Below are 24448 nucleotides of genomic sequence, written 5' to 3'. Positions count from 1 at the left end.
TGGGATTGTCCATGCTCCATGTTCCGTGAGGTCCCCAGGTCTGGAGATTCCCCCCGGCTGTCTGTACGCTGCAGGTCCCTCCCCAGGTGTCACTGCACTCAGTGGTGATCTCTTATGCCCTTCCTCAGCCTCACCTGCACCTCTCTTCAGTCCTTCACTCCCTGCTGGCATGGGATGCGCTTCTCGTGCGCGGTGCCTGCTGAGGACGTTGAGCCTGAAACGTGACGCAGGTTTACAGGTGGTTTCAGCATTGGACTGGGGATGGGGGGGCAGAGAACTCTCTACTTAGATATTATAAAAGGTTCCTTTCATAAATCCTTTAGCTAGGATTTTTATATTTTCTCTGTGTTCAGAAGGCGTTTAGGTAGGTACTGCTGTCCAAGGAAAGACATTAAAGTGTAATGTGAACAAGCAGGGATATGTAAGAAACCCACACCACGTGTGCATTAATTCGCTGGAGACCTAGATCTAACTCTGCAGGAAACTCCCGCTGCAGGAAACAGAAAAGAGCTGGCACTTTCAGAGTGAACTGTATGACAAAAATGGGAATATTCTGCTTTCTTCTGATGACTATGAACCCCTCCCAAGTCCACATCCAAGGGTGACTATTTTCCAAACAGAATCTGTGAATTGCCTAGGCACTCTTGAGATTCTTGTCCTGAGGTCTGGGCTTTTTGCTGGTATGTATCTGATTACAAGAGGATTTATAACTGTAGAGATATGTTTCATGAGAGAGCTATTGCTGTTTGTTCTCAGACTTATTTTGAATTAATTTTTTTATTTTCCTGCCACTTCACCTTTAATTTTATATCAGCTTCTCACACCAAAATGGTTGGTGGGGCATCTCTAACTTAAGTGGTTGTTGCAGCCAGTAAAGTGATTCTTGATGAATAAGTTACGAGAAGGGTGAATACAAGAATTAAAATTAGAGTGCCCGGCACATCTGGGACTCAAATATCTGTAGAAACCAGCAGGACTTCTGCCGAGAAAGTCTTCCGTGTGGGTCCTGGGTCTCTCATGAGGTGCAGCATTCTGGAGTCGTTTGGGCTCTGTCAGCTCAGGTTCCCCGTGTTTCTTCCACCGTCGTCACCTCGGGGAGAGGAGCCCAACACTGCGTCTGCTCCTCCTGTGGGTAAACCCAGGGCTGAGCCTCGCCACAGAGCTGCCTCCTGAGATAAAGGTCACACAGCAGAATAGTTTAAAATCCTCTTTTGGTTCTAAAGGCAAACCGGGCTATCCAGGATCCCTGAGGTCTTAAATGTCCCTTGGCCTTCTTTTGACCCTGTATACACCTTACATTCTTCCTTTAATGATTGACACTCAGTGGGTATGTGCCTTCGGGCATGCTGCAGTTGTAGCTGCTTCTTCATCAAAGCAACTGTTTACAGCTGGTTTGAGTTGGATGCCAATAAACAGTATTCTTTTTGTCTCAAAATAAAAAGCAGCTTAAGTCCCTAATGATAAGGATTTTGTGCTTTGTAGAGGAAAAATTCAGCTAGGTTGGGACAGCCAGCCACCCAGCTTAGCAAGTCGGAGTACTTTATACTTCCAGCTAAACCGCTTTTATGTCCTCAAGTGAGTGGGCTATAGATTCTTATCATTGTGGCAGAAGTGATGAGGGTAACATCTTTAGTTGGAAATCATTGGCAACATGTGGAGAAAGCTTAAGATGTTGTCACACTTTAACTTGGTCCTAATCTGTTCAAAGGCAGTTCATACTTTCTAACTGCGCCAGCAGGTAGCGAGAGGGAGGCAAAGACCATCAGGGTAAAATAGCTCATGCTTTTCTTTGGAGAGTTTATGACTTTCATAAAGCGGGTACAAAGAAACTGCAGCGGTAACTGTTATTGTCTAAATGAAGAGCTTATGTTCACCCAACCATATTTCATTAACTTGTACACCCAAGCTTCTACATTTCCTGCCTGCTTGGTGCAGTGCTACAAGTGAATCTCCAATATTTTAATGCCTATTGTCAGTGAAATGAGTACAAGAGCAACGTGCAGGTCAGCCGTGCCCCTTACGTGACCATGGGACGTGTCCATCACGGCCAGAGGTAGCACCTAGGAGCGTGTGCTGCAGGGTCGCCTGCGGCGTCGGCAGAATTTCCAGGGCAAGCTGTGTGTGAATTGTGGCATGTGTTGAGGGGAGACCCAAAAAAGCAATCATTTTCCTTCCAAGAGCAAATTGAGCCCCTGCTAACAACACTTGAATGTCAAAGCTGGGAGCTCTGTGAGGGAATGGTGGAAAATTTAGGACCAAGCTCTGAATGGAGCTACGCGTTTTCAAAGTCTCGCCTGTGACCGAGGACCCCGTCCTCTTCCTCATGGTGTCAAAGGAGTTCTTCATTTCTCACTTGAAGCAAAACCTGACACAGCTTCTCCTCCTTTATTACCTTTAGCAGATTATTTTAAGAACCTCAGAATTACTGGTGAGCAAACTTCATTCTATTTCAGCAAATATTTAAAAAAAAAAAAAAGTGCTTTGTCACCTTTGTAGAAAGGACAGTACAGTCAGAGCAGGACTTTTTTTCAGACAGATATTCAACACAGCACCTAATTCTTGGAAACATTTTCAGAACCCTCAGGAATACCATGGGATATTTTTGTGCTTTTATAGAACAATTCCAAGCCGTGCAAATTTTCTGCCCAAGAGAAAGGAATGCCGTAGTGATGTGACGTGGGGGGGATTTTGTACGCTTTCTCTCTAAGAGGCATCTCTATTTTCTCTCTCTGTGTGTGTGCGTGTGTTCATGGGTCTATAATATATATATACACACACATAACCATAAGTTAAGTAGTATTTTCCAGCTTTGACCTACTTACAAGTTTTCATTTAATTAAAAAAAAAAATTCTGAGAAAGTTAATAAAATGTTTAGAGAAACCTTTCACTCTCGTGAGCTTAAGGGAATAATCCTCTTTGCATGCCTAATAATGTTGTTGGTGTCTAATGGGATTTCATTTTCACACATGTGGAAGTGTCCTGTGTGATATATGTTTAACTTCTGGAATAACGTAAAACCCGTGTTAATGTTCCGGGCAGAAGGAGGGTCTGGGCGTGATACAGGGCCTTGCTTATTGATAAATCTTTTTGTATGGGTTTAGAGAGTCTCGTTTACCAAAGCCTGAACACAAACAGAGATGCTGGTAGCTGAGTCTTTAGGACTCTATCAACCATATTGGGCTTTAAGGAAGCTAGGGGACTGTGGTAGTTCGGTGTTAATCTAAAAATTTGGTTTACAGAGCAACTATAGTAATCGTCCATACCAGAATAACTAAACTAGTCTGTTCATTAACGTAAAAAAGATGACTCAGATGTTTGGAGTCTTCAAAAAATCCTGTATTGAGAGAGCTATTTATTTTACATTGTAATATTAACATGTAATTGACATGATGTTAGTAAGAGTGACTCCACATTACAAGAATAAATTATCATTCCTAGACCTTGCGGGACACACCTTTAGTTGCCTGAGTTTTTGGGTTTTGGTTTGTGTTACTTTTAGTCCTCCTTTTCCTTTTTCGCTGGTCCTTTTTACAGAGTTTCTCCCAAAGCTCGGTGCCTCTGCTGAGGTTCTTCTGTCTCATCAGAAGAACAAAGTTTGTGGTGGAAGGACAGTAAAGGGAAACTATGTGAGACGATCAGGGGGGAAAAAATTTCACCCATTAAAGGTCAGGGTAATAGAGCATGATTTGGAGCAGAATATAGCGGGGACTTTTGTAAGACAAACAGCAACTTTTCATGCTCAGATGGGGATTCTTGGGTTAAATTGCTATCTTTGAGTTCTGAACTTGGAAAGGTATTAAAGTGGAATTAAACCTTTACACAATCCGGCTCTTGTGTCATTCAGGATTTTTTTGGGTTCTGTTTAATTGTACATCACAGCAGGGTTCTGAGTGACTGGTGCTCTAAAGAAATGAGGGGTAGGGTTAAGTCTGCAGCCCACTGCTCTCTGCTAATCCTTCTTGTTCCTTGAAGAAGGATTTACTTTTGCTGCCAGCTTGTGAAAGACTTTCCTCCTCCCGAAGAGATTGTTGTGGCTTTCCTGGGGAGGTGTGGTTGCTATAGCAGGGAGTCACGCCTGGGTATTCTCTCAAACCCTACTGAGAATGGGCCAAAAAAGAGCCGAAGAAGAGTAAAACTGGGGATTAAAAAATGGAACAATGGGAGACAGGAAGATAGGAGTGGGAACAAATGGGAATTACAGCACCAAAAATAATGCAAAGTGACAAAAAGAGGAAATAGAAAAATAATAGCTGACAGTCGGACTGAAAAGAGAAACACTACAAAAGAACAATTTATTTTCAACAGGCAAAGAAAATAAAAGGGCATCTAGGAAATAAGACACGGGCCTGTGTTGAGGGCTTTTTTGGTTCTTACTGTATTGCAAACAAGTATGCAGCAAGTATACAAAACTTTCTTCATCCCCCCTTCTCTGTTCCACCTTTGCCACAATCTGTTTATTCAAAACAAAATCTTCCTGGGTTTTAAACTGTGTGTTTATTTCTTTGCTATTAAATGATATTTCTAATTGTGTCTGTTCCCAGGGACTAAGCGTACGGTAATTCCGGGCTTTTCATATAAAATATTGACACATAGATCAATAACAGAAGAAAAGACCCAACTCTGCTCAAATTCTATTCTTGAAAGCTTTCCAAAGAAACAACCGCCTCCAGGAAAATGCCAGCAGGCCCTTGGTTTTGCTGCTGCTCACTGGAGACAAATTCTTCAGCTCTTACCATGGCAATGCCCCTGTCGTACGTACCTGCTCCTGCCTGCGCCCAGGCACCGTCCCCACGTTGCGCCGACCGCGCATCCCTCTGTCAGAGGGAGATTCCCCCCGGGGTTCTTAGATGCTGTATTTTGCTCCTAAACCCCTTTGCTCTACGTGTCACGTGCAGCCCGATTTTGCAAAGTTCCAAATGTGTTCATCTCAGTGAAAAAAGCAGAAATTTTCATTCAGCTTAAAGTTTGTCACGTTACAAATAAAATTTAAAAAGAAGCCAGTCCCACATCTAACAGCAAATCTCTCGGAATGCCTTTCCTGCACCCTACTGCTTTATATATAGGAGAGGCAGAGAGATGTAACAGATGAAACATTTTGTTTATGAAGTGTCTATGTTTTGTTTTATTTCACATGTTTTTGCAATATAGATAACAGATTACACCACAGAGCTTTCATTGCCTTGTGCTATAAAGATACTATAAAGCCTTTCTGGATATTAATAATAGATTGTGTTGATGAGTTTGGAGAAGCTGGCAATAGACCCCCCACTGTAAAGACATTAACACCACAGGACGAAGGTATCTTTCCCTTGCAAATCAGTTGCTAAATTGGCTGTGCTGATGGGTTTGGGCACAAGCGCTTGTACAGCATCAGTGCAGCAGGCACAGGAAGTTATTTTGTTTTATACTGGCAAATAACGTTTCTTCCTCTTAATGTTCCTAGTCGAGAGGAAGGGCCCCGTGTAAATTCTTTCCCTAAGTCATTCTTGCCAGCCAAGAAATAACTTAGAAATTACATTTGAATTGCTTTGACACACGATTATTTTTTTTCTGTAAAAGTGAAGGCCGGGGCAGTGAATCACCAACAGTACAATTTCCCTGCTTATAGGGCCTTTAGGGTGAATTTTCATACAAAAATTATATTAGAAGAATTTCCCTGTGTTGTTGGCGATGTAAATTCAAAGGCAACTGTAAATTCAGCATGCCACTTAGCGACCAAGAAGGATAAGACGTCTCATCGGGCTGGCGAATATTCAGCGTCGCTGGCGCGGGGCTGGGCTGCGGAATCGGGCCCCGCTCCACGCAGAGCCAGAGCCGCTGGAAACCGGTGAGGCTGGACAGGTAGGAAACAAAGATGGATTTAGTTTCATATGTGTAAGTAACTGAGTGAAAATCCAAAGGAAGAAAAACAAAAAAACCGTTGGCTTTCAGTAGTTGACCTAGCGTAGCGGAGTTGCAGCAGAAGCAGAAACTCCCCAACCCGTTCTGTGCTTTTGTAGCACTGCAGTAGAATCCGCAGCGAGACAAAAAGCACAACAGCAGAAGCCCGTTTAGCCTTCTTTGAAAATCATAGACAAAAATAACATTATTTCCCAAATGTTTGCACTGCCTGAAAATATAATTCTAGCAAAATCATCATATTTTGTTAATCCATTAGGCTTCTTAATTGCAACCCTGGCTTTATCAATTCAATTGGCGCCCTTAACTTTTATAACAGTTTCTATTCTACAGAACAGATTAGGAGAAAATTGCAGCCATAATCTGTACAGTGCAATTGCCGTGCTATAAAGAGGAATGGGAGTAGCTGAGAAGAGCAATTGGATTCCCAAAGGTGGAGCACAGTAGAGCAATATCAGTGACTTTGTAAATGAAAAATTGTTTTAATTCCCTTCTAACAGCAATAATTCGATTCTTCATAAATTTTTCCATCAAAGTGTTGTAAGGAAAAATGCTATAAAACAGAACTGCATGGCAGTGATGGAAGGCAGTTGAACAAAGTGGTCAATTAGAGGATGAAAATTAAGCAAAGAGAAGAATCCATTCTGCCACATTCTGCTTGAAGCGAGAAACTCCTCTGCACTTTACATTTTATGTTCTACTTTATAGTCAAGGAAGATGTAACTTTTTAGGTCGTTCTGTCCCCGCTTGAGCAAGTTCCAAGAGGATGGCAGCTTTGAATTCTGTGTGTCTTTGGGTGTTGGGAGGGAGCTGGGAGCAGACGGTCTGCACGAAGGTCCCTCTGGACCTGCCCCCGCCGGTGGAGTGACTGCAGGGAAAAGCGGGTGCAGGTCCTGAGCTCTGCCCAAGAGGGGACGTCAGCTCACTGCCCACAGATGACCTTTTTCCTTGGCTCAAATGATGTAAAGAGAGAAAATTAACGCAAGGCAGGAACCTTTTTGGCAGTTGTTATTTCTGTTGCGGTAGAGGCCAGTGATGGTGGTCCGTCCAGGACTGCCCCGTGGCACAGAGGTACGTGCAGCGCTTCCGTCCCTGCCGCTAACAGGAAGCAGAGTCTAAAAATGTACCAAACCCTGCTCCTATCCAGGCAAATGGGACTTTTCCCTCGTATTCCAGTGGGAAGGAAATCAAGCAAAGTGTAATATTTTTGTGGATATGGTTGTGACACAAGCCATTGACTGGCTATGGCCATCCTGTGGTGCTGCCTGGGGTCTGTGTTTGGTGGACAGAGCGGTTGCGTGAGCTTGTTTGGTGGGTCCATCTTTGGTGGACAGAGCGGTTGCGTGAGCTTGTTTGGTGGGTCCATCTTTGGTGGACAGAGCGGTTGCGTGAGCTTGTTTGGTGGGTCCATCTTTGGTGGACAGAGCGGTTGCGTGAGCTTGTTTGGTGGGTCCATCTTTGGTGGACAGAGCGGTTGCGTGAGCTTGTTTGGTGGGTCCATCTTTGGTGGACAGAGCGGTTGTGTGAGCTTGTGGCTCTGACAATGGCCATGGTCAAATGCCCACCAGCTTCAGAGCAAGATTTGACTGACCATGGGATAACGTGCGCTCTCTATCGTTATTTTATCCATTGGGCTGCCTTTGCGTGGCAGTACAGCATGTCTCATGAAAATACAGGTAAAATATTCGCAGGGAAAAAAGGTAACTCAGTGCCAGTATGGGCGACATTTTAGTCTGTGAATCCAAATCCACACGGTGAAGCGCAGCGTTAAACGCAAGCTTTCACCAGTAGTTGGTGTTCTTACTACAGCACCTGTGGAGAGAGGGTTAATAAATATTTTCTTCAGTTCTCCCTGAAGAAGAAAAAGGTTTCTTTGTTTTAGTTTCTCTCTAAATATTACATTTTTTTTCTAGAAACTTTTAATTTTTGCGCATGTTTTATTACTACTCGGTGAAAGGGAATTAGCTTTCTTTTACTGAAGTTTTCAGCTGTGAAATTGGCTTTAATAAACTATGTAATTATTTTTTCTGCAGGGAAAATATTTAAAATGGATTGTTTCTTTTTTTAGGGTTTCTTCTTTTTTTTTTCCAATCATAAAACGATAATATTTCTGTTTTGCTTTAGTGCATTTGAGATGTTTTGAATGTTCAGAATTCAGTGTAACCAAGCAACAGTTTTGGGTTTTTTTTATAAGCGCCCATGAGCTATAAGATGCTACAAAAACGTTCAAGTCCTATGCTGGAAAAAAACCCCACGCACGGTGTTTTCCCCATTCTATGTCATCTAAAGAAGACGGAAGTATCAAAATTTCTCCCAAAGAACAAGTAACAGATGTCATTCGTTAGTAATTTAATTTCTTCTCTTAATAAAACTCAGTTGTGTGAAAAGCATAATATATTTTGCTTCAGCTCTAACATATTTTGCCCTATGCGAGTGCCAAGCGAACCCCCAGCTGGCCATATAGGCACGATAGGGTGTCATACCCAGGCTATTATCAGAAAGAAAAGCACCAGAGCTAGAGACTATACCGACAATATTTACGAAGGCTTGTGACCACCATCTTTGCATATTTATTAAATAAAGAAAAGCCAGGTATCTGCTGTGGTTTCTTGCAACACATAATGTCAGAATAACACAGAGAGGAAAATGATTTAACGCCTCCGATAGGTAGACAGCAGCATCTGTCCTCTTGCATATATCAAACACGGCTTAATAACTTCCTATTTACTGCTTCACGGCAGACGTCCAGTAAATAAACAACCTGACTGAATTAGTCTATTTTTATACCTCTGTCCTGTATAACAAACCTCTTGAACCACACTTAATATGAACAGCAAATTTCGCGCTGCACATGGAGATCTCTCAGCACAGATTAAATTAGTTATAATAAAACAATTAAAATGTGTTTGCCCACAGACAGGAGGAACTGCAGGACCTGGGCGAGCAAGAGGAAGGTAACGGGTGGGTTGTCAGGACGTCAGAAGAGTAAACAGCAAAACCGTGATTCTCGGGAGCAGAGCAGGGTCAAACTTACTGCAAGATAACTGCGCGAGAGATAATAAATCAGTAGCAGATATTAAACACCAGATGGTTGTGCCCATGCAGGAAGGCACAATGGATCATGTAACTGTGGTTGTTTCTAAGGATTACTGATTCAGCCTGACTTCACAGGGATATTCTAACAAATAAAATCTTTACGGCCGCTTCCGCTGGTGAACATTTTCATCTACTGTTTAAAGGCAGGACCGCATGTCTTAGTGTTCTCATTGCCCCTAAAATATATGCAAAATTAATTTGTTAAGTGCGCCCAGTTTTCGCCGGTGAATTTTTTTGACTGTCTAGTACTGTAAAGTTGCTGCACAGCGATTATTACAAATACTCGGATGGACAGACAGGCCATTGTTCCCAGCTTTAGCTCAGCTGAATCCCCCAAGTGTCTCAGGCATAGAGGCAAACACACTTAAAAACTCCTAAACCTATTGAGTTGTCTTTCAAAATTGTCCAGGCAACAGAATTTATTTATAAAACTCTTGCAATCGTTGATTCAAAACAAGGTTTTCTTGTTCTGCTTTTCTCCTTTGTCCTCTTTGAACAATTTTCTTTGGAATGTTTTCGTTGTGCTTAGGAGTCGGAGATTTCCTGGGGCTTCTAATAAAGGCATTTGATTTCCACTCTCCACATACTTTAACAAGTCCAAGGATTTTGAGGTTTGACATTAACTTAAGAGAGCTGGAGATAATCAGCCATGGGGGTAAAAAGTCAGAGTTATGCAAATTATTTGTAAAATGTATAGAAAGCAAACGAAATCTTTCTTTATATGTGGTTGGTGTGGGACAGAGTCTTTGTCTCGGCACAGCGTATCTGCATGCCTTCCTTCAAATTTATGGCTTTGATTGAAACCTGTAAAGGGGTGATCTGTAAAGTATTCCTGCTATCCTACACTTCTCAACAGGTTTATTACCATTCGTTTATAAAATGAACAGTCTAATGAGCAGTGTTTTAGATCACAGATATCAAAGTCTGGTCATTTGTCAAGATTAGTTTCCTGTTGTGAGATTGCCTTGTGCAAAAAAAGTGCATAACCTTGGGTTACTCTCTGGAAGCTGAAAAAATACCTATAAACACTTTATAAGATAGATTTAATGAAGATTTTATAATCTCAGAGTTAAATCCAACACGGTGCAGTGTGTGTGTATTTGTGGGACTGCATCTGTAATGCAGACAGTACCTGGGCACAGGGGATGGCGTTTTCTTGCGTTGACAAAGGTCAAGTTAAAGGTAGGAAGTCGTGCAGCATCGCGGGGCCGACCTAACGGTGATTTGAGTGAGTTAATACTACACTGACAACACGCAATTCTTTATAACTAAAAGACAGCCTTTGGAAACGCCGGCGTGAAAGCACCACCTTTCTGGCAATAGTCAATTGCCAATAAATAACACAAAATATTTCTAGTTCTGTGTTAGACATCTTTGTTTTGAAGAGAAACGGCAGCCGCTGCAAAGCTCAGGTGAACCCCGCGCCCGGCAGCCCGAGCGCGGGCAGAGGGGGTTATTTTTAGGTCCCAGTGAGGAGAAATGGGTAAAAAGGGGGGGGGGGGGGTACGTTTTCCTGCTTAAAATCAGTTGCGACCCCCGTGACGTTCGCGTTTCCCCTTCCCACCGCAGGCTGCCGCGCTGCCGGGCGCGGGAGGCGCGGCCCGACCTGCGCCCCTGCTCCGCGCAGCGCCGCGGGGGGGGGTCCCATCCTCGGCTCGCTGAGGCGGGGGGGGGGGGGGGCGCTGCCCCCTGCTGCCCCCTCCTGCCCGCGGCCGGTCCGCTCCTGCCCGCGCTCCCTGCGCGGACGGAGCGCCGGGCTCGCAGGACCCGGGGCGCTGCCCCCGAGGAGCGGGGGGGGTCGGGGGTGCGGGAGATCCCGCGGTGCGGGAGCGGCGGGCGCGGGGCTGCGGCGTGCGGCCCCCCCGGGACACCCTCCCCCCCCGCCCGCGGGGTCTGGGGGCAGCGGCGGGTCCGGGGCGCTCTCGGGGGTCCCTTTTTTTACGGTTCCTCCGCCGGCTGCAGAGCAGGGACGAGGTTAATTAAACGGAGGCAAATGGGTTTAAGCGGTTAAAAACAGGAACAACTTTTTTAAGCGCTTAAAATCCGATTGCTCCTTTTCCCCCTTTGTGTTCTAATCCGTTTGGATATGTTATTGTGTATAGATAAAAATTTTCCCTGCTTAGGAATTTGCTGGCTCGGGCATTATCATATTTTTGTGATGTTTACTAGTCAGAACATAAAATCGTGTTTCTCTCTCTGTGTTAAAGTTTGCATCTAACAGAAGGAAACCCTTGCAGACAGACCCAATAGCCCGGCTGAAATAAGATGGCCTGCTCGCCCACAGTGGCCGTGGGTGCTGCGTGGCATCGGTTTCCCTTTGCTAGATTTATTCCATTATGTACCCAAAAAGGCGCCGCTCGGCCCCCCCTGCGTGGCTCCTTCAGAGCGTTTCCTTGGGCGAAGGTTCGCCCCGAGCCAGCCCCGTTAGTGGTGTCGATCTCTTTTATTAGATGGGAGATACAGATGGGGAAACCCGCAAGTTCTCGGGCTCTCGGCCTTTCTCTGGGTGCCGTACACACGTGTATTTGCATTTTCTTCCCCTCCTGCCCACTCCGTGCCCCCGTCGCTTTGCTGAGGAGCCGGTGGCTGCCATTTTGCTGCACTTCTCAGCTCAGACAAAATGGAGGCTTTGGAGGAATCAGCAACCACCACAGCCTGTGCCTTCTAAAATCAAAGATAATCACCTTTTACAAAAACGGGGGTAATTTTGAGGATGGGGGAAAAAACCCAGCGTACCCCATCCTAAAAGGCGGAATCTCCTTTTTTCCTGTGAGCACATGGGTGCAGTTGTGTTAATTTCGTTGCCGAAATGTAAATATTAATGCACCTTGCACTTTGATGTATTGCCATAAAAGACGCTGAATTTCAAATGACCAAGCCCACTGTGTGATGCAGGGACGGAACTTCGCTATTCATCTTTATTTGAAGCAGGCCTCTTCCTAAAAGCTCACTTAGGGAGATTCCCAGTTGCCATTAGAAAAGCAAAATAAAATGAATCTAAATCATTCTAACTTTATCTTAGAAAATTAACGATGGATGAAAGAGGGGGGGGTTATAAAGGTTTAATAAGAACTAGTCTGGAATATAGTGTATATTCTAGAGCCTGTGATTATAGTGGTAATTTAGCAGATTGTATCACTGCCTATCTCTGCCAAAGGATGTTTCACACCATTTAAAATGCACAGTCCTCCCTTCGGAGACAGGTTGTTCTGGAATAACTCAACATCCAAAGAAAAGCCGTGTTATTTCACTCCTCTTTATCAATTGCATGTGTGCGATTGCGTGTGTGCGTGTCGTCGTCTCTCAGCAATAGCACTCGGTTTTCGTGCTTGTTTCTGTGTTCATTTGTCAGCCTCCTCAGAGACAGACAATACCAAAAATGGAAAGTCACGAAATCTATTCAGAATAGGGTTTAAGTACTGAAACCAGAGACCCTGTATAAAACAAAGCGTGAATTAACTTTTTAAAATAACTTTGGTTTTGAGCAAGTTACCCAAACTCTGAGAGCTCCTTTTTGTTTCTCTTTTTGAAGAGGAACAAAACAGTGAGATAAGGACAAACCTTAGTGTTTTTTATCCAGCAAAGGTGATTTGGGAATCTCTAGACCAAAGGGATTGAGATTTGAATAAATTGCATGCCTGTGATGTTTCCGAGACTAAGGATGCAAGTCTCCCAGTGTGCAAACGCATGAGCCAAGCTGATCTGTAGTTAAATTAAAGAATTTGCTGTATTTAAATTCAGGCAGTGCATGATCTGACATCGCCTTTGCCTCTCTCTCCTCAGGCTGTTTGCTGCCAAGTGCAGTGGCTGCATGGAAAAGATCGCCCCGACAGAATTCGTCATGAGAGCCCTGGAGTGCGTTTACCACTTAAGCTGCTTCTGCTGCTGCGTTTGCGAACGCCAGCTGAGGAAAGGGGACGAATTTGTTCTTAAGGAAGGGCAATTGCTCTGCAAAAGTGACTATGAAAAAGAGAAAGACTTGCTGAGCTCGGTCAGCCCAGACGACTCAGACTCAGGTGAGCCTTTCCCACACCTGCTCCGGCTGGAAGAGCCGCGAGGGTTTGTAGAGCTTTCTTACAGAAAACTGTATCCACTTACACATCCACTTTACCCATACGCACATGCCACCCATGCAGAGTAGCAGGCACAGCTAAGAAATCCCTGCTTGCAGTCTGTTTTCCCCAGCTTGACTCCCTCCCTTAACTTGCTGCTTAGTAAAGGACAAAAACTTTTTGTTTTCGTCAAGGTATTTTCCTGTAAGATCACGAAACGTGAATCAGACTGACTTCAGTTACCTGAGACCTCACTCACAGCGTGCCGTTCTCCAAGGGCATGCTTCCATCCACTTCACAAATTTTGCAGGGCAGAGTAATAATACGATTTTCAAGAGTGTTCTCTCTGCCAACCACAAATGGTAGCTTTAAGAAAACACAGAAGTACTGAGGAGAACCTGATAGCGAGCAGCGGGTTTGTGCGCTGCAGGGAGCCGGGGCAGCCGGCTGCGTATCTGCTCTTGTTAGGACAGGTAAGGGGGCTCGCAAGAAAATGAAAATAAAATGCAGTAAATCGACTGAGGAGGAGTTGGGGCAGTCTGTCCCTGGATGCTTTCAGGCCAGGCCACGCTCGGCTCTCCTGACTCCGTCCAGGCTCCTCCCTGGCGGTGTCTCTCCCGTGCTGCGGAGGCTCCAGTTTCTGATCATCTCTGTTGCCCCCCTGCTGATTAGTGTCTGAGGCCCGTTCTGGTGTTAAACTCGGAGATACCGATGTGTGGACCGTGGTTCGTATGCGACATGCGGTACCGAAGTGAGGATGCAGAATTTGCTGTTACAGATCTCCAAGTGACCCCGCGGTCCTGCGCTGCTCCTGATAAATGCAGACGGTTTAGGATCAAGGGAGAACAGGCTCGACATCTTCCTAAAATGCACCGCTGCGTACCTGTGTCACCAGTGTGACCTCTCTCTTCAGAGGCACCTGGGGTTCCAACTGTGTGATTGCGAGAGGCTGCACCCCTTGGCCAGGGAGTGAAGGCAGGGGGTCACCATGCTGTGACCAGAGCTTTTGCCTTCTCCAGAACCCAGTGGAGCCCTCACTCCGATAGCTGCTGATGGGTGTCTTCCCTGAGTTCCTAAGGTGATGGAGAGACAGACCCTTCCTTTCCTCAGCCCCTTTCCTAGGGAAGGTTTTAAAAGAGAGTGATCAAAATCCGCTTGCGGTCTGTCTGGGGCTGGGGACACAGGACATAGTTCACGCGCTGGGGTTGGGGTCTCCAGTCTGAAACTGAGGATGCAGCAGTGGCTGTCGGGCTCTCAGGCGGTTCCAGGGGAGACGGGATGTCTCCTGCCTGCCCCATGTGCGCTCCAGGAGACGAAACCTCCTGCCGCCGGTGTGCCCCGGCCGATCCCAGGACTAGAGACAGTGTGTACACAAATTGCTGCCAGCCATCATAATGGCACACTTGTTTCCCAAGAAAATGTCTAAGAAAATCAACAATTACCATTCCATTAAGCGTACAAATGACATGAATGTTTGCCTCTGTTTATGGGAAAATGCATTATTCCAATTTAGCTAGGAGCAGTAATTATCCTTAATCTCTAATCTGAGAGCCATATTCTCCATGTTGCTGAAATTTATATTTTCATGTCAGGAATGCTGCAAGACGAAGGTCAGTGCTGACTCGGCAGGACGTGCGGGACCGGGGCCTTTCTCGGAGCAGCGCGTTATTTATTGCCGCACTGTATGTGCAGGGCCTTGCGTGTGCTGCTCTGTAAATCTCATGGCAGAGGGTTTGGGCTCTTTGTGAGTTTGCCCGAGGCGTGTGGGTTTCATGCTTGCCCTTCAGCGTGTCATTCTCCTCGCCAGCTCCAGCATCCTTCCATCCGTCTGTGTCCAGACAGACCCCCTTCGGAAGCGGAGGGTGCGGGGCTGTCCCTGGGCATGGGACCCTCCTCCCCGCGTTGCTGCTGGCTGCTGTTTGCCACTGGCCCGTTGGGATCCGCTCTGGGCATGGCTGGGCTCTCCCTCGGGACCGGGGTTTGTGTTTTGTGACCAGCAGCGAGCTGCCACAGCGGCACAAAGCAACCTTGGTTTCAATTTCATTCCTCCTTGGCACACAGGGTGGTTTCTTACTCCTGGAGATGCTTTTTTTCCCCTTGTTATTCCCTGTTAGCCAAACCCAAACCTGAAAAACAAGTTGACAAATTAAACGGGATGTTTTGTCTCCCATTGTCTGATACGTTGGAAACACGGATCTCCCAGAAGCTTGTGTGAGAGCAAATGATTTCACACAGCCCTGGCTGAGTGTGTGTCCTTCTCCAATCAAATATTTATCCACTGGACACAACAGTAACTCTCCAATGAGCAATATTAATCCTCACAAACCTTTCCTTAGAAATGGCATGCTGGAAAGTTAATAATGTCATGGTTATTAAAATGACTGAACTTCTCTTTAATCAGTAGGCAAAAGATGCTTATTAAAGTAAAAGGTGATTAGATTGCTAGGTGCATAATAATCAGAGCCTAAAATGAATTAAAGTCTAATTTGTTAATTCCCCAAACGTAATCTTTGAGTATATAGAAACTTCAGTGTGTTTTCTTCCTGTTGAAATCCGTATAATACTGTATTAATGTTTTCTGGAAGAAAAATCAGTAGTCTGGTGAAATAAAATATGCTGAGTTGAAAAGCTGTTTTTCACAACGAAATTTGTACTTAACTCTTCAACCTTTGCCACTGCAATTGAGATTTCCAAGTACAAGGTACTAAGACATGTAATATCACCAGATTATATGAATATTTAGAATTTAACTGTGGAAAATACAAATAATCTACCTGGTCTACACAAGCACATACGTACTTGTATGTATTTACCGAGAAAGAGAAATTTGTGCACGCACATATGGACACACTGAAATACACGGCGAAAGAATACTCGTGTTTTCTGTGGGATGCAGAGACGAGATGGCAAACATTATATTTAATAGTATCACTAGAGCTTCAAAATATTCAGAACGATAACTGGACTCTACGCTGGATTTAGCTAAACAGACTTTGAGATATTTTTGTGACAGCTGGGTTTCCGCTGTTTTGCTGCCGTAGCGGTGCGGGCAGCGGTTCCCGTCTGCACCGAACGCCGCAGGGAGGACAGGGCTGCACTGCGAAGGGAGATGGTTGGTTGCGGCAGGTGAGCGCCCACGGACCAAGCGATGCTGGAAGGGCACAGCGTCCCTGCGTGCCCGAGTCTGGGAACTGTTGAAGCAAATTCTGAATTTCCCTCCCCTGATCAGTCCCATGCCTTCAATTAAAAATTCAACATGTTTTTGTGCTTTTGTGGCGTTTGGTTTAGGCAGTGCACACAAATCTAAGATAGTCTGTTCCTGCCCGGAGTTGCTTTAGGTATTCAAATAAATATGGGATAGTAGTTGAACCTGTTGACTAGTTGGGCAGCTGGAGAGCAGTTCTCAAACACCCTGTTGTCTTGGTGGAACAAGTACAATTTCACGTGCTGTTTATTTTTCACCAGTTAAAAGTGATGATGAAGACGGAGATGTTAAGCCCACCAAAGGACAAGTAACCCAAGGAAAAGGAAGCGATGATGGGAAGGACCCAAGAAGACCTAAACGACCAAGGACAATACTTACCACACAGCAGAGACGAGCATTCAAAGCATCCTTTGAAGTGTCTTCCAAGCCCTGTAGGAAGGTAGGTGCTTCATCAGGGACCTGCAGTCAGCTCTGACACCAGGCCATGGGGGTGGCAGGGCCAGGGCACAGTCCCCGAGAGCCCCCTGGCCCTTCCCGGGGCAGCAGCAGCTGCCTTGAGGTGGACACAGAAACCAGGCGGCGTGTGACGACGTCACCCAGACACCTGTCGCAGCTTAGGACGAGCTCCTTATTATTTCTGGATATTCACCCGCAGTATGCAGAGCAGCTGCGTGACCGATTCCTGCTGAACAGCAATATTTGGTTCTTATAAACCACCAGGTCAGAGCCCAGGTAACACAAGTGGCTTTTGCCCTTCTCTCCTTCCCACCGCAGAGGGAGCCGCTGGGGGTGGGACGGGTGCTCAGCGCTGGTCCCACTGCTTGTCCTTCTTGTGAAACTGAACCCTGCTGTTGCTCTTGTTTGTAGCAACTAGGGAAAGGTATAACGTACTGCTTCACCGATGAAGCTGGTGAAAATCAAATCTGTGCCAAAAACAGCCCAAGTAACTGTTTCCTCCTAAGTTTGATTGGAAAAAAATGGAGGGGCATTCTGAAAGTTGTCATTTTTGCACAAAGTGACATTCTCCTGCTGACGTAGAAAGTACGTCTTTTGGGATGGCGCAATGTGCCTGTTTGCCATTTTAAAGTGTGAAATTGTACCTCAAAAATATAAAAAATATTCATAGCCGAATTTGTGTCTTTTTGCATGGAACTGTTTTCTGGGTAAAATCATTGAATGACCTAGTGTCATTTTGCACAGCTCAGACTTTTTGTTCAGTACTTACGAAACTGGTAGTGACATGAAGGGCAGAACTTGAACAAACTGTGCAAAAATATGAGAAATTTTTAAAAGCAATTCTGTATGTGCAGTTTTTATTGTAAGTGCAGGCATATTCCCCCTAACAATACTGATTATTTTTTTTAAAAAATATGAAAAATTACATCATTAAACATTTCCTCCTGTAGGTCAGAGAAACACTAGCAGCTGAAACAGGACTCAGCGTGCGAGTTGTCCAGGTCTGGTTCCAAAACCAAAGAGCAAAGGTAGGTTGTTTGTCAAGTTCTCAAAAGTAAAACGCAAATTGTCCTCCAACACGGATTTCCCCTCCCCCTAGACGTAGTGGGTACCACGGAGATCCCGGGGGCTGACCTGTACGTATTTTGCGCGCACTGCTGTCTACATCCACACAAGAAAGGCAACTTTCAAACACAGACTTTAAGTTCGTGTGCTCAAAGCAACGTGAGGTTGGGAGTAAATTTTGCATGCAAATGTCAACTGGAAACTGAAATGTTTAAGCTTAGAAATTGAACTGAACCCACAGCGGTGTGTGCATGAATATAAATGGTCTGTATTAATTGATTTGATGTTTGGAGAGAGTTTTGTAAGGAAACAAAATTGTTGCATGCAGAACCTTGAGACTGTTCTGTTCTTCCTCTTTTATTCAGATGAAAAAACTAGCACGAAGGCATCAGCAGCAGCAAGAGCAACAAAACTCGCAGCGACTAGGGCAAGGTAGGGGATTTGCGATGAAGGCAAAATAAGGGGAAAAGAATCTGCAAGGTTTCTTTGAGTGCCACTCCCACATAATGTCTTAAGTAGAGCCATGGGGGCATGCACATGTCTGTGGATGACGTGTGCCGTCACCCGTGGAAACACACAGAGTGCCCAGAGTTCTCCCACGGGCCAGGCCCCGGAGGTGCTCACACGGAAGCTGTTACCTCCTTTCTGGAAGAAATGTGCAGTCCAGAGGCGCTTTCCCTGCAGGGAATCTCCAGGAGGCTCGCTCCAGGTAGATCCTCCAGTTTGTTTTCTCCTGAAGAAAGGGTGACCGTGCTCAGCTGGGCACCTGCAGGGTGCCCACGAGGGCGTCAGCATCGCTGTCCCCCCACGGCGCGGGAGCCCCCCTGCACCCCGCAGCGGGCTGCGCCCGGGCAGGAGCTGCACGCAGGCACTAGGGCTTGCCATGCTGCTCCGCGAGTGCTCTTGAGGTTCTCCAGCTCCCAAGGCCTTGCAGCCTCAAATCCTCCTCTTTATGCAGAGCCGGAAAAACTGGTACCAACAGAAGTTAGAGAGTAATAGGGCTGTGTCACACACAGGACAGGCTTTGGGAAGACACGGTCCAGCAGCCAGGAGCTCCAGAAATTATATAGTCAGAAATTACAAGTCTTTCAACTTAGTGCTCAGGGCTGTACTCTCAGACAAAATTTGGAAGGCTCCTCTGAATGACAGGACGCACCCAGCCGCGTTCGCTCTGCTCGGGTTCGGTGTTGCCACTGGAGGTAGTGTCTGCAGCCGCTCTGTGCCCGAGCGGTGACTGTGCCCTCCTGTTTGCTTTGCAGAAGTGATGTCCAACCGAATGGAAGGGATGATGACATCTTACACACCACTCGCACCACCACAGCAGCAGATTGTAGCAATGGATCAAAGCAGTTATGGCACAGACCCATTTCAGCAGGGTCTTACCCCTCCACAAATGCCAGGCGACCACATGAACCCTTATGGTAAGGCATGCATCATTCTGCCGCATCAGAAATAGCAGGGTTCGTGTGCTGGTGCACACACCGCAGGTTCAGCAGAGCTACTTGCTTTTTATAATATTTGTTTTCCTGGGATTTGCACCAGGGAATTTGTACTAGTCAGTTTTGTGTGTATATTTTCATGTACACATAAGGGGGTAGAAGAGAGCTCATCCCAGGCTCTGGATGCCCTTCAGAACTATATCACAGTATAATTCTGATAAACGATAAACCAAGCAACATCACCTCTCCAGCTCCACTTTTTTAAACCACTATCCAAGACATTGAAAAATAAACATTACCAAATTCTAGCTCCCTCACAAGTTTTTCCTTTTTCTTACAAGCTTTGGGAAAAAAGTGCCTTGAAAAGTGGTCTAATAAAGAGAATTAATCTATTCATTCCAAAATGAATAAGCACCCCTCTAAGATCCCTCAGATTGGATACTTGGATTTGTTAAAGAACAGCTCTTGAGCTGCTAAGAGGTGTGTCACCACAGGACATTTCTCCCGTGTAGTTTTATTCTCTGCCCAAAATCAAGATGACGGTTTGCTTTCACGATTTCCTGACCACGCACCATCAGGTAGATAGGTACACCAGCCGCATCACAAGCATTAAATGCCTAATAATTGATTCTGGACAATTGCAGTGTGGCATTTAAATAAAATCTAAGAGGATTTCTCAGGCTGTGATTGTTGGCCTTGCTGCAGCCCACAAGGGCTGTGACGCCAGGCTCGTTTCTGCTGGCCAGGAGGAGCTCCGCTGGGGAGGTCCCCGAGCACGTTGCGCTCGGGAGCACGGCGTGCACAGGCCAGCAGGAATCTGCTTTGGGTCTGGGTTATTACTTTTCCCACTGAGACAAGTCCACGGTGCACACCAGGCAATTTGGTAAATCCTGTAAGGAGCTGAGGACATCTGAAGTGCAAATGAGCGTTAGGTGGCTTGTGATTTTGCTGCTAACAACGTGCTTGGCTTTCTAAGCACAGCTCCTCGAGGGGCAGGTTCTGCGCTCCAAGAGCAGTGCAGGAGATAGCACAAAGCTGCTTCAAATGAGTGCCTGACGGAAAAGAGCTGGACTCGCACTTTTTTGGTGCTCACAGGACATGAGCTCTTTGTGGTACCTTGAGAGTTGAAGCAAGCCGGAATCTGAGTTGCTGAGGGAAATAAAAGGTGCTGCTCCAAACCAGCCCAAAAAGAGTGGAGTTTTCTGACATGAGAGCATGTTTACAACTGTAGCTCCCTTGAGGCCAGGGAAGCAGGGTCTCCTCCCGGGTCCCGTCGTGTTCGTAGATCTGTCTTCTGCCTCATGTGTAAATGAAGACCCTTACTGGTTGTGGCTCTCAGACCGCTTTTCCCTGTCGCGGGCGCTCGGTGTCTGCTCCCACCTTCCTCGCTGGCCCCAGTGCCCCCGCGAATGCCGGATCCCAGCTGACGGACCCGCTCCTCCCCGGCTCTGTTTGCTCACGTCCTCAGCCGAGGCTCCCTTTTGTGCTGCTGACTGAAGTATAAATTAAATCCTGGCAGACTGGGGTGGCACTGCTGCCAGCTGAACTCTGCGAATCGGTTGCTAGCCTGCCCCTTTGTAGGTCAGACCTTTAGAGCAAAATTGCGTTAACGTGTAAAAACAAAACCGGGAGCGTTCCCTTTTGCTGCAGTTGCAACAAATGAGCGTCCATGTGTACTGTGTCCTCCTCTGGCTGCACAGAATCCAGCTTAACATATACGTTTCATTTGCAGGAAACGACTCCATTTTTCATGATATCGACAGTGATACCTCTTTAACTAGCTTGAGCGACTGTTTTCTTGCCTCTTCCGAAGTTAACTCCATGCAGGCTAGAGTAGGAAACCCCATTGACAGGCTGTACTCTATGCAGAGCTCGTATTTCGCCTCATGAAAATAAAAGAAAACAAACAGCCGGCGTGTATTTAGCCAGTGACTTTTTCCAGTGCAGACTCTACAGCCATATGTTGCCCAGCTCTTTCTTCACAGTGACTCCTGCTGCCTCTGGACTGCAAAGAGCATTTTTAGGAAGACTGTATCTGTGTGCATATATGTGTATGTATGTATATATATATTAATACCTACCTACATACATACATATATATATATGTAAACAAAACGCATCCACCAGTCCTACCCTTGATTCCCAGCTTGCACCAGACCACGAGACAAGCACGGAAGGAACAGAAGACCCTGCTCGTCAGCAGCCTTTGGTTTGGTTTGGTTTGGTTTGAGCTCATCGTTGTAAAGGAAATGGATTTTGCGGAAAGCTAGACCTTTTCCTCCTTTCTCTCTTCCTTTCTTTTGGATGTTTAAACTTTTTTTTTTTTTTTTAAAGCCACTGATACTGACATCAGTCGACCATATGACAAATAAATCAAAGAAACTGGAGATTCCTCCCTTTTCTTACTGCATGATTCATACTATGTTGTGGATAAATTGCCATTTGAACTGTGAGAAGTTAATGTAAATGTGACGTTCGACATTTGTTTCCTTTCTACACTTTTTCTGCATAACCTAGATCTGCTCATTAGTTTATAGCCCTTATGCATATGATACTGAGGAAACTGGTTAACAGTAATATTTGCGGAGAAAGCCAGTGATTTCACAATAAGAAAGGTCTATGACCCTGGAGAGGAGATGCATGTTAGGGACAGAGGCATTTTAGGTTAGTATTGATCTTAAATAATTAAAACTAAAGGTGCTTACAAGACAGTTTTATTTAATTATTTTTTTTTAAAGTGTGAGAATAAAGCATTTACATTTGTTTGTAAGTATTGCGGTGCCAAATTTCAAGTCTAGACCATGACTGGCAAACATGTGTTGTTCATTCTGTTCTGTTTATTTATGTTTTGCATGAGGCATAAATGTGCTATGCTCCATTGTCCATCTGGAATAATTAAGCACTCCTTTAGTTAATTATCTCGCCTCGGCAAGAATCTACGATGTACAGTTCTAGCCTGAACCATCAGAAGTCCTGAAATGTGCACCAACTGGGGAAAAAAGGTATGAAAGAGATCACAGTGGCAGGTTTAGATATGTTGAGCTGGAGTCTAACCCAAGTCCTGCAGGTTTCACGCCGACAGGACTCCTGTATTTAAAATAAATACTCCAACTAACCTATTAGTGCAAATGTAAGAAGAAGAAGTACACAAATTGAAGGGAATGTCCCGGCTGAAGTCTGAATGTCTCGGATGCTGAAGTTTGAGCATATGTCATATAGGTTTTTGTAGGGCATAAAATATCATAAATAATAATAGTATAGTTATAAATATTGCCTGGTGATAATTATAATGTGGGGAGGCAGACAAGTATGGTCATGGCTCTTAGTGGAGAAAACTTCATGGGGAAAATTTGCCAGGGTAATATCAGTAATTATAGGGTGTGTTCAAAATAGAGCTCATGGGGAAAGATTGGCAGGATAGGCACTTTCTTAAATAAATACCTTTAATATATTGACCATAATAGCTGAAAACAAGTCCAAAGCGTTGGTTAATGCGACTCCTCCAGGCTGAGGACCGGTACCAGCCCGGCCCTGCGGAGTCTGCCGTGGGCTCGGCACCGTCTGCAGGAGCATGGGGCGCTTGGGGTGCCCGTCGTGGCGGGGGGACGCCAGGGGCAGGGGGTCCTGCTGGGGACCCTGCGGGCAGCCGCCCACCCCTTCGCTGGCAGAGAAAGGTCCTCCCTGTGTTCCGGGGGGGGTGGATGGCAAGGATCAGGTGGTAGGTCCAAGAAAAAAATAAGATCGCGTTCCTCCCTGGCATAAAAATGTGGACCGAGAGTGTTAGAGGTTTCTTGAGAAAGCGACGTTTTCTCTCCAGATAAGCGCGTGCATTTTCACCCTGTGGAGGTGAGGAAGGCGCTGGGGCAGAAGACCGTGTGTGAGCAGCGCAGGAGAGCGGAGCGCAGACCAAGGCGAACCCTTCCTGCTGCGGGGCGGTGGCAGACCCCCGTCTGCCCTCACACAGCCCCGCACGAGCAAAGGGACCGGTGTCTGCGCCGGGGCGACGCTCCCCTCCCTGCAGGTCCCGTTGCCTCCCTCGGCAGCAGCCCAGGCCGCAGGCTGCCGTGCCCGGGGAGATGGGTCCGCTTCACCCATCTGCTTTTGCTAGCGACAGTTCTCTCGCTTTCTGACAGGGATGTGGATTTTCAGTTGAAGGTTGGGAGCCCCTGGATATGTTTTGAAATTGGGAGAATTTTCTTACCTTACCCATCCCCTTCAATTATTTTTCCCTGTCCTTGTGTATCAAAATAAATAACAATTTCCTTTCTCTCTGCATGATAGCAAACATCTATAAAGAACTCAGGTGATCCTCACTGCTTGCAGGCCAGAAGGCAAGCAGATTTCATATGGCACATTATAAACATTTGTCGCCTCCAATCTCAATGGATTCATCAAGTTTTCCTCCCCACCCTTCTGCTGTGCTACTTTAGAGTCATAGAAAAGCATCTTCACCATCTCAAACGTACCGGGTTTATAGACTACACATAGGCACAACCTTGCTTTGTCCCTCATTACTGGCAGGATCAAAATGGCATTTTTAGTGTTTACAGGGACTTACATGAGAACTATAATGTGACCTACAGTTTGGAGAACTGCCTTGTCCCAACTCTACCTCTGCTTCTGGGCTGGATGTTGAAAAAACAATCCATTTCCAAGGAGAGAATCAGATATCCCATTTTATAGCTGAAGTAACCGTAATCTTCTGCTGATTTTTTTTGGATGACTTTGCCACCTCTTTTTTTTTTTTTTTCTTTTTTTTCTTTCTTTTCATTGCTTGTACATACCATCTCCTCTTCCCTTGGTGTGTTGTATGATGATGCCTTAGCTGTTTGTTCCCCATATTCTACCATCTCTGGTGCCACACACACGACAGAGTCAAGCCCTCTGGCGCGCGTAGCGTTTCCCGTGCCACTGTGGGTTGCTGCTGGTCAAGGGAAGGAATGCAGAGCCAATGATTTCCAGCGGACCCGTGATATCTGGCAAAGGCCAAAGTTCATTAAAGCAAAATAAATGTCACTTTTTTTGTGTGGAATGAATTATCCTACTGGAGTGTGATCATTGTGGTTTTAACCTGGGACCTGCAGTAAAAGATTATATAGCAACCTCTGACCTTTTTGATTTCTGCTTTACTCTTCTATTGTCAAGGGAAATGTCACCGATCAGGTGAAAGTAAAATGTTTAATGGGCCATATCACAGTAATATCTTACACTGAGTCAAATTGATAAACTCTTGCCA

The 24448-nt window shown here is 45.6% G+C and overlaps 1 protein-coding gene across 1 annotated transcript in view; it reads left to right on the top strand.

Moving 5' to 3' along the window:
- Positions 1–21350, top strand: part of LMX1B (LIM homeobox transcription factor 1 beta) — a 96829-nt gene extending 75479 nt beyond the window's left edge. Inside the window, exons 3-8 of the mRNA XM_063353080.1 lie at positions 12779–13011; positions 16513–16691; positions 17659–17736; positions 18139–18205; positions 19033–19194; positions 20945–21350. Of these exons, the coding sequence (XP_063209150.1) occupies positions 12779–13011; positions 16513–16691; positions 17659–17736; positions 18139–18205; positions 19033–19194; positions 20945–21102 (877 nt within the window). The 3' untranslated portion in view covers positions 21103–21350. The remainder of the gene's footprint in view (positions 1–12778; positions 13012–16512; positions 16692–17658; positions 17737–18138; positions 18206–19032; positions 19195–20944) is intronic.
- Positions 21351–24448: the final 3098 nt, after the last annotated feature.

This window comes from Chroicocephalus ridibundus, chromosome 15, assembly GCF_963924245.1.
Source record: "Chroicocephalus ridibundus chromosome 15, bChrRid1.1, whole genome shotgun sequence".
Lineage (NCBI taxonomy): Eukaryota > Metazoa > Chordata > Aves > Charadriiformes > Laridae > Chroicocephalus > Chroicocephalus ridibundus.
Note: the sequence above shows the minus strand (reverse complement) of the source record. Positions and strands in the feature narration are given on the sequence as shown.